Source organism: Cyclospora cayetanensis, unplaced genomic scaffold, assembly GCF_002999335.1.
Source record: "Cyclospora cayetanensis isolate NF1_C8 unplaced genomic scaffold, CcayRef3 CcayRef3_contig_388, whole genome shotgun sequence".
Classification (NCBI taxonomy): domain Eukaryota; phylum Apicomplexa; class Conoidasida; order Eucoccidiorida; family Eimeriidae; genus Cyclospora; species Cyclospora cayetanensis.
In genome coordinates this window covers 1-10,139 of record NW_020312356.1, presented here as the reverse complement: position 1 = coordinate 10,139, position 10,139 = coordinate 1, and the positions used below count along the sequence as shown (strand labels likewise).

Sequence of the window (10,139 nt, the reverse complement as noted above, 5' to 3'; positions counted from 1 at the left end):
CGTTCACTCAGATTTGTTAAGGGCGACAGAGCGCAAGAATCGGCGAGGCCACGGCAGGTCTGTGCTACCTCAAATCAGAATTCGGTCTTAACGGCATGGTCCGCGACTTCTACTTTGGACCCGTGCACCACGACGTATCGCGTTGGCCATGAGTGATTCAATGGAAGGCGCACCTGCTGCCGCAGCTACGTGATGTGGAGACTAGTATGCCAGGAAGCGCAAAAAGGAAGCAACGTGTTCTTGGTATCAACGCTCATATCATGTATGGTAAGCAGGCTAGAGCCAGTAGCCCACCAACTCAAGGCTGATTGTCCATGCGGGGGGCTTAACAACGCAGTAGTGCAAGGCGGTTCTGAGCATGCATGCGGTCAAAAGTGTTTCTGAAATCTTACTGCATACTAAATCCGTTGTTCCAGACCCATTCGGGCTCAATAAGTTGCTCAATCATTCTTAATTAACGCCAGAGAGCTCCATGGAATCGCTAGAAGTACCATTACAGGTAGGATACGAAGTTCGCTATGGTTTTCGGTATGCCTTTTTGACCCGCTTGCACTTTACCCATTTTATGACCACCATGAACCATACTGAGGCAGATAAATAGACAGGGAACACCAACCGCACTCTTCTGCAGTTTTTGCGACTCAATGCGCAACAAAATCAAATTGCTTGGCTTGATGCTCTTCCTCTTGCTGAGTGGGCTCGTCGTACGACAGTACACTCTTCAATTCGTTGCTATCCCGCATCCCCGTGCCACACTATGGAGCCACTCTTCCATCCGAAACTGGACCTGGTGAACCCGTGTCAGCAGCTACCCCTTGCGGTAGAGGGATTATAAGGGCAGCTGGCTGGTCCATGCGGATGTATGCGCAAAGCTCAAGAGATATAAACATGAAAGTACAAACGGCGGTTGACTGTGTGTTCTAAGCCTGTCCATTTCGTCCTGGTGAATCGGTAGGCATTACAGGATGCACCTAAACGTAAGCAGACAAAGATGTTTGCAGCCAAGTGATTCTTTTGGATATGTTGTTTCTTGGATTTTTCTGTACTTCTTTGGTGGCTTTGACGACTATGCTGCATGCACCTCCTACATTGACACGAACGCAGTGCTCTATGGAACGGGGAGCACTACTGAGGTAATATGGGTTTTGATTTGCTGTACACAATTTTTGGTGTCGCTTTTTCACAGCACGAGGCTCAAGCAATTTAGCCTTCTGACGACAAAGAGCCATTGCGTCACCGCAGTAGTGTTGGTTTGGTCCCTCGTTGGTTGTTGGCTAATTAGCGTGCCTTTACCCCTTGCTGGCGCACACATTTCCTCCTCATTTGCAAAATATTTGCATTTATGTCTTTTTAAAGAGTGTAAATAGGGCGGGAACTCTTTCGCTCGTCTGAATGATAGGTAGGGAACACTAGGGCCTGTGTTTTGACATGGAGGTGGTGGAAGATGTGGCGGGCTATGCTACACCTAAACACTTTCCACAACACTAGCTATACTTAGATAAGCATTAGTAAACAATTGACATAGATGTCTAATTGTATAGGTGCCATTCTAATAAAAGAGGACAAATTGTCGTGAGCATGTGCCCTGGACACTTTAAAAAATTATACAGCTAGCTGTGCATGCTCCGAGTGCATATATGGTGCAGCTACGCGCACCCTAGGTGTTCCTCTGTACTCGTGTTATAAATTCTGAGGGGTGATGGTAAGGAAAATTAGAAAACACTGGTCAGGAACACTTGGAAACCTCTAGTTCGCTTCTATTGATTCTGGTGTTGAATTTCTCCTTACGATAACCCAGTAAACCGCTTTTCCCTATAGCTTACTTCTGAACTGTTTTGTGCTTCCTTTGCTTCATGTGGCTTTTAGTTCAACGTTTCTTCTCCGTTTCTCGGAAAAAAGAATTTGAGCTGATCAAATGTACGGCTTGTCTTTGCCTTCAAGCCACAGAGTTCTGCCCCTCAGCGGATTAAGAAAAACCAGCGTGCAGTGGTTTTCAGTTACAATGTGTAAACCTAGCTACTAGGCACGCATTCTGGGCTCCACAATAAATATAGTGTTTTTCGCATTAGACGACCAGAGCCGCCAACAGCAAGCCCGACAATGAATGACCCTATGGGTGAAACTTTGATACAAGCTTCGTAACAACCTAGAACGTTGCATTGCGCCTTGTTTGGCACTGCATTTTGGTTGCACCGGATGAATACTACCAGTCTGTCATGCGATGTTCTTTGTTCCCATGGAATAGCCTTTAATCGGTATGGGTACCCTTTAAAAGCGAGTTCAAATTTCCTCAGGTGTTGTCTTCTTCCCTGGAAGCACGGAAAACATATTGGCATTTGCTTGGTTTATAGTACACATTGGGCTTTTCGTCCCTTCTGAGAAATCCAATCCCCCTGCAATTGCATTAAATGATAGTTTATAGCTATAGAAACCTGAAACTTTCCTGGAAGTGAGGAGTTTGTTCTCTGGTTCTGTTAGTGGTGTGCTTGCACAATGTTGTTGGACAGCCCACGGCCTCTCGGTGCGTAATTTTTCTTATACATAAAAGTAACTATAAAACTGAAGCAAATCCCAAAGTTTTATCTTTTAAATTGGATATTTCGGCTAAAACGACAAAAAAAACTGATGGAATAGCTGGGGTGGCGTCAGACTGGTGTTTGTGCTGTACGCGCTGCTCTCGCGACACAACCAAGGACCCTGAACTTTGATGACTGTCTCATATTCCCCTCATTGGTAGAAAACACTCCAAATCCCTTTATTAAGCTGAATGTTGATGATTATAGGGGAGTAGAAAGCTGGTTTTCTTCAATCTTAGGCCATGAGCCTGCCCGGTTTCTTGCGCTTGCTGCGCTCTCTGCGCGAGTCACTCCTCCCCTTCGGCCGGCCGGTCCCTTTGTTGCGGGAAGACGCAAAACAACAGAGTTACACCTCAAACAGCGGCTTGAAATCTCACAGTTTAAACTGAAATTTCATATTTTGGGGATTTCCCTGCAAATGATGGATTTTCAAGAGATGGATAAGCCTTCCTTATCTGCAGATGAAACCTGGTTCCCTAGGCCAATTCAAGCCCAAAGGGATGCAAAATTACGAGTCTTCTGCTTTCATGGGGCTGGTAAGAATCGTATATGCCCATACAAGAGGGTATTCGAAGCATTAATACTCGAAGGAACAGCACAGCGTTAACAATAACTGGGACCACAGTAAGAGCAGTGATCAGGAGTTAACAGCAACAATAGTGCCACGAAAGGCACTTCTTATAATGAGTGCTTCCCCTTTTTCTTCTCCTTCCTCAATTTCTAGCTCAAGATTGGATGATAGAAGATCAACGCCTGCTCTTCTTTTTCTGGTTGCATCTTTGCATTCCACTCCTTTCCTTCCTTGTACTCCGTGTCTCTCCTGCATCTCCCTTCCACGAGCACTCTTCAGCTTTAAGCCATCATTCTCCTTACCTTCATAAATCCATCAGCGTTGACGCGTACTCCCTAACATGTGTCTCTGTCTCATCCTCCCTACCGTTAAAGTTTGACATTTAACACGAAGCCCCAAGAAACTGGCCATTAAGTACCCCACTACGCCCTAAACCCAAGTGTTCATCCCTTTCATTCCGTACCCCTTAATAAAATTACTTACGCAAATTGACTGTGTTCGATGATTAAGGGATGGAATCTTCAATTTGGACAAGTAGAGGGACTTCTCTTTCGCCGATGCCGAACCCTTTCATTGATTTGGCGCAAACAGACGCCGTTTGTTTCCTCGCAATCCAACTTCCATTCAGGGGACTGCGGCGAAAAGAAAAACATCCTGAAACTATCCAGGAAGCGGCTAGGCAGATACTGCAGGCCATGAAGCCCATGGTAAGATGATGGAAGATAAGAGAACGGTCAAAAGCCATTGCTGTATGATTCTAGTAATTTTTTCAAATGATATGTGTTTCATCCTCTTATGCTTGTGAAAAGAAATTTTCAAGTAGAATTTGGGCTGATATGCTTTGTCCTAACCGTGCTTCTCTTCAGCCAAAGGAGCAACAGTTTCTCCCCAAAGCCTCTCTGATGCTTGACGATAAAATTAAACTGTATCTCTTAGTAATTTTGATTTAATTTTAGTATAAGTGTTTTGTGGCTTTTCGCTCATGACAGCCGCCTAGTCTTTTTGTGTACCACTACTCTCTATCTCCTGGACCCAAAATCCCTCTGCAGATTATTCTCAAGACACTACGTAGTCGTTAACCTCTACTCATTTCTACATATATTGCTTGCTTTCTGGTTTCTCGCTTCGAGTGGTATCTCAGCTTTCTCCTGGGGAGTGTCCATATGTGCTGGTTGGCTATTCCATGGGCTGTTGGATCGCCTACGAGCTCCTATGCCTCGTGAAGCAGCAGGGCCTCCCTCTGCCGCTTCACTTTGTAGTTGCGGGAATGGTCAGCCCTGATCTAGAGGCTTCCAAAAGACCTTGGAAGTGCACGGAGAAACTAGACACGAAAGCCTTTCAGGTTAGAAGAATCGTTTGGCGGAAAGTGGTGGCCTGGTGTGGTGTGGCCTTCGCTGCTCCGTGCTCGGCTCAACTGAGGTGTTCTGATCCATGTAGCCATTTTGTCTCGTACGCCTCTCGTACAATTGTCTACTCTAAGCAAGACAAGTGTAACGGTCTCTTCTTCGTGCCATTTGATATCTTTAAGTTGCTTTCCTCACCAGACTTGGGACGGGGCGGGGTAAGGCCGTGAAACCACTCTCTGGTGAATGATTGGTCCGCCTCCTTTCGCGCTTTTAGTGTTTGTAAACCTGTCAACCTTTGTATCTGAGCTGCTCTTCTCTATCCCTTTCTATCTCTTCGCCTGTTCCAGGATCAGCTGCGCGCATGGAGTTGCAACGAGATCCTGTTCCAGAGGGATATGTGGACCGCCTACGAGCCTCTTCTGAGGGCGGATCACAACATGTTGGACAAATATCACTTCACCGACATGTGCGGCAGTCTCAGTGAGTTTGTCTGAAATACATTTGATATCCCTTCACACTGGCGTTTGCTTGCAAACACCAAGAGAAGCTGCTGCCTATTTCGCTTCCCTTTTGTGTAATTGATAAAGTGAATATACATATGTATGTAGATTTTATATATTGCATCGCTACCCTTCCTGCTTTCCCCTCCCCATTACGCCCGTCTTAGTTCTTCTATGGCTCGTTTTCCTCTCCACGCATCCACTTGCTTGCCCCAGTAGATGCACATTGCGCTGACGACTTTTGGTCCTTTGTTTGCTCCTGGAAAACTCTTTGCCTTGTCATCAGATGTTCCCTGCTCGGTTTTTCGAGGGAAGGACGACAAGCAACTCGACGACGATGCACTCTTCCAGGGTTGGTTTGCTCTCCTAGGAAACGGCGGCACCCATAAAAATGGAAGCTCCAACACGGAGAATGCCACTAGTGACAGTGGCGACGGCAGCAACAACAGCGATAGCGAGAACAAGTGCTGCAGCAACGGCAACAGGTACTGTAACACCGGCACTAATCCGCATCCCACCACCGTCAACGGCACCAACCACAAGCACAACAGCGTGAAGCTGTTGGAGGGAAATCACGGATTGATATTTGATGCGGAGAGGAGAAAAAAATTTTTCTCGCACATTGTCGATATTCTTGACGGCCTCCTACTAAACATTGAATATGGGCATTGAGAGGCAAAAACACAGCGAGGAGACAAGTAGAGCAAGCCCTTGGAAAAGGGAGATTTAGAGAATGCGGGTTCGTAAGCTTAGACAGCTAGACCCGAGGTGAAGCTGCAAACACGGGCCGTGAGGGCAAGACCCTATTTGCCCATCCAGTGGTCTTGTGCTTAACCAAACGAGAAATGCGCATCACCTTCCCTCCTACATGCTACAATGAAATGAAAGGAAGTGTCTACGCGGCGAAATTCCAATAATGCCAATGCAAAAAGGCTGAAAAAGGAAGCGCCGCCATCCCCGACAGGAGTGAGGGGCTACATCATCAATCCAAGCTGCCAGCTTTCCCCCTCAAACCGTTGACTTTGCTGCAGCGGAATTTGCCTATAGGGCGCAACACCCCCGTTGCCACTAACGCAATGTGCATATGACTTCCTTAGCTGCGAAAGGGAAGCTGCTTTGGGCTTTGCCTATGCCCACCAACGGCGCCGTGACCCGTGAGGCTGCCTCTACCAAGGCGAGTGCGCAAGAAACAGACTCTGTTTGATTGCCTGGCAAACAGCCGTATATACACTATAGATCGCGCGGGGGTTTTGCTCTTTCAGGTTTCTGCTTAGCAGAGCTGCATCGCTAGGGGGGCGGGGAAATATGGGATTTTCTAGCCCTGCTGGCTGCCCTCGAGCACAGAAGAGCGCTATTCTGGCATTTCAGGCTCTCTCTCCGTTTCTATGCTTCCTTACTTAAAAGGCGTAAGCGTCTGGTGGATAGTGAGGTCGAGAAAGGGAATGTAAAGGAATTTGGGTTCAGAGGCAGCAGCGGGCTGTTGCAGCAACAGTTACTGCCACGTCTTGCTGCACGCCTAGTTGCAACAATGGTTGAGGCCAGCGTTCTTCTTGAGCTTAAGCTGCCTGTCCTCACAGATGGAAAGCCGAATACCCTTGTCCTTTGGAAGCGAGACCATGGGTTTATCGCCCTTGCCAATGACGAAAACGTTGCTAATCCTAGTGGCAAACTCATTTCCTCTGGAATCCCTAAGATGGACTATATCGAAGCTTCCCAGATGGCGGTCTCGATGCATAATCGTACCCACACGCCCAACGTTGTGACCGCCCGTCACCATCGCCAAGTTTCCGACCTCGAACTTGTACGTATCCAGGATCTGCAGGCAAGCAATAAGACAGGAGGGGCAAGGAAGGTATCGATGAACATGTGCCAGGATTATCCGCTAAGCCAAAGATACTGTGCTGCAAAGTGGGCGCCAACGAAACGTCAAAAAGCCCGAAATGCACACTCCAGCACCAAAAGGCATTCCATTAATGTCAAAAAAACCACAATGTCGCGCGTATATGAAAATGAAAATACCGGAATCAACAAGGTACGGGGGAAGAGGGCAGACCAAGAATACGGGAGGGGCATTACGGTGCGTGAATACTCACCTTGGAATCGGCGATGTTGATTCTGACAGTGTCGTGTACCTTGATATTTGGATGAGGGAAGCGGATGGTTCTTGCGTCATGAGTGACCAGCATAGGAATGGCTTTAGGGCCGACAAGCACCTTCTTTACCCTGCAAAGCTTGTACGTGGCCTCCTCGGAGGTAATGGCGCGAGGCACAAAACGTCCCTTGGTGTCCAGAAGAAGGCGGAAATGCTGCTTCGTCTTGTCCAGAGAAACAACATCCATGAAGCCTGCAGGGTAGCACTGGTCGGTTCTCACCTTGCCGTCCACCTTAACCAGCCGCTGCATAACAATCAGCTTGGTCTCGTGGTATGTCAATGCATACTTCAGACGGTTGCGGAGAAGAATTGCCAAAGGCAGACATTCCCGCAGCTTGTGAGGACCTACATCCAATCACCCAACGACAAAAGAACAGACACAAGCTCTAAAGTCAATGCATTACTCAAAGAAGGCAACGGGGTTAAATCAGACGCTACAGGAACAAAATGAGTATGGGTCCTTATAGTCAGTAATCCCCGCTACGGTGAGAAAAGCTAGAAACCAAGAAGAGATACCCAGTAACCGAAAAAAATATACGGGGCCATTCTTATACCTGGGGATGGACGGGGTGCATACTGCCCAGTGACTTTGTTGAGCATCCAGTGAGAAGGGGCGGCAAGCCGCTTCATGTGCTTCTTAGGTCCGCGCGCCTGCAACAGTAAAAATTAGCAGCAAATATGAATCGCCAATTAAAAGGGAGCAGCAGGTTACTGGCTAGAAAAGCGGACACGCGCCAATGAACAGCCGAAACTTCACTTGCCGGCAATGAAACAGGAGACACAAGTGCAGACTTCATGACCCAGCTAGTCTTGCCCCTCGGAAAACAGAAAATGTACAAACAAGGCAAATGACAAGGGTCTATAAATTCATACACAATACTACAATGTACTGGCGCATTGCGGCAGGCAAGAAGGTGCACGACAACTCATCCACGAGCTCATCCTCTTGTTGCTAGCTTGCGATAAATCCAACATTTGTGTTGACTCAATTTAAAACTATTTCGATACAAAGAAGATAACAAAAGAAGGGAGGCCCCCACATGCAGTGGGGAGGTATCGCTGCCGCCATGGAACAACAAGAGCGGGAAAAAGCCCTCCGGCAGTTCCCTGATCATTAAAGAGAAAATCTCCGTGAATTGATCAGACTTATATATGAAAAGTTCCCATAGTTTACTATCTGTCGACACTTTCCGCCTTGTAGGAGCAGCCCTGAGATGATAATACGCCCCACGAGCAGCAGTTCGCTGAAAGGAGGGAAGGACGTCGCCTCACCATTTTCCCGGTCTCTCACGCCATAGAATCAAACGCGAACCAAAACGCGAAGGCGAAACAGGCACTCAAAATATGCTGGCGGTGTTGTAGCAAAAAGCCCACGCGGCACCACACAGAAGGGGTGTGTATAGAGCGCAGCCCCACTTCAACGGACCCCACCAGTGCATGCAGGGTGCATCTATATTGCCTACTTTACCATAATGGATTCTCCTTCGGTCACTTTAACTTCTGTGAAAACAGTGTGATACAGCCTATGATATGTTGATCGAAAACACCATTTTGCTGCTTTTGATCGACATAAAAAGCAATTCGGGCTCCTTCACCTTTCTGGCTCCATACTTTTGGTATAAGGTGATCATTAACTGATAATAACCTTCCAAGTGTATATGCAGATTCTCTCACAGGCAAAAATATGGAGGATGAGATATGAGTCTCTCCATACTGCAGACCCCGCGCATTGACGCCAGTGTACCTGTGCCTGGTACAACATAGAGTGCCTCGTCGGGCCCTCGGAGGGGGGTACCTAATTTCAGGCTGGATAAAAAGGCTTAGTTTAAAATATTCGAATATCCTTGAACGGGAGGTACCACATTTTCTTCCCCTCACCCCCCAGGGCTGCGGCATTGGGGGAGATGAACAGTCAGGAAGCACGCAAGCCACTATCTAACGTAACGTCTAACACTCCGAGGGAGGAACTTAAACCCAGGCTCGATGCAAACTCAATAGGAGCATAACAAGTGCCTCTCAAAGAAAATCCGCCTTACTCTGCTCGTGGCCTGCAGAGCTCCCGATATTGGGGGAGAAGGACAGCTCAAGCGCAACGGGCTATGCTACTCTTTAACACCTTCTACCAAACTATTTATATTTGACTAGGAGTTAACATTAGCTGTACCATTTGGCTCGTTTGTTTTCATCTAGTACATTTTGCAGATTGTTGTCAGCTCAAAAAACAAGACACATTATTGTGTGCATGGGCACTACATGCTGCTTTCACACTGGCTTTAAATGGTTGGAGTGCTTGAAAAATGCTCCAGCTGTCCTCCTTCATATCAAGAACCCTGTGGGGTTCGGGTAGGAGAGGGAGGGACTCGGTTTGGAAAACACTAAATAAATTCCTACTAAGTTTGTATACAGTCTAAAGTCAAAACGACCCCCTGCAAGCACCTTATATATATTGGCACAGATGCTAGCACGTCTTGTCCCGACACACCGGTCCCCCCCTGAGACAATGGTCATAGGAGCTGTGGCTGAGTCACGTTTCCGTACGACACTTAGCTGGTTTCAATCACGTCATTTGGTACTTGAACGGTCTGACTTTCCTTGAAAACATGCTGAAAGAAAAATGGCCTCTGTTAATGACATCAGACGAAGATGCAACCCCTGGTAGGTAGGCAGAGGCGGGCCTGCGAACTGATGTGAACGTACTACCTCCACAGCTGGTGGGAGCGCATAACTTGTCAGTCTATTAAATGCTTGTGGATGCATCAAGGGGATCATACCAACCAAAAGGCATGGCAGCTGTAAGAATGGGAAAGTGCTCGGAGATTTCATTTGTCGGTTGGGAAAGATCTCGCTTTGCAACATCCCCATGATAAGAAACGAGCTCTCCTTGAGGCATGCTTGTTGGAAAGAGAAGCAGTTGAATGGTGGTGTATTCATGCACAGAAAGTCGTGTGCCTGCAGGAATGACTACATTTCACGCCTACATACATGCCCCAGCTC

The 10,139-nt window shown here is 47.3% G+C and overlaps 2 protein-coding genes across 2 annotated transcripts; one reads left to right on the top strand and one right to left on the bottom strand.

Annotated features, from left to right (window-relative positions):
* Positions 1–2,997: 2,997 nt before the first annotated feature.
* Positions 2,998–5,665, top strand: LOC34623938. Its single transcript, XM_026334217.1, has 6 exons — positions 2,998–3,112; positions 3,658–3,854; positions 4,289–4,531; positions 4,841–4,981; positions 5,213–5,397; positions 5,524–5,665. The coding sequence occupies exons 1-6, from the start codon at positions 2,998–3,000 to the stop codon at positions 5,663–5,665; spliced, it is 1,023 nt and encodes a 340-aa protein (XP_026190002.1).
* An 844-nt stretch (positions 5,666–6,509) lies between these two features.
* On the bottom strand, positions 6,510–7,805 carry LOC34623939 (40S ribosomal protein S4; the record flags this gene model as incomplete). The annotated part of the gene is made up of 3 exons (XM_026334216.1): positions 6,510–6,809; positions 7,087–7,490; positions 7,700–7,805. Coding segments are annotated over 3 exons (810 nt in total), but the record flags the coding sequence as incomplete, so codon positions are not given.
* Between the last annotated feature and the right edge of the window lie 2,334 nt (positions 7,806–10,139).

Coding starts and splice junctions, on each gene's coding strand:
- LOC34623938 (XM_026334217.1), top strand. CDS start 2,998: ATGGATTTTCAAGAGATGGATAAGCCTTCCTTATCTGCAGATGAAACC. Junction 3,113..3,657: donor CTTCTGCTTTCATGGGGCTG/GTAAGAATCGTA, acceptor TCGATGATTAAG/GGATGGAATCTTCAATTTGG. Junction 3,855..4,288: donor TGCAGGCCATGAAGCCCATG/GTAAGATGATGG, acceptor GTGGTATCTCAG/CTTTCTCCTGGGGAGTGTCC.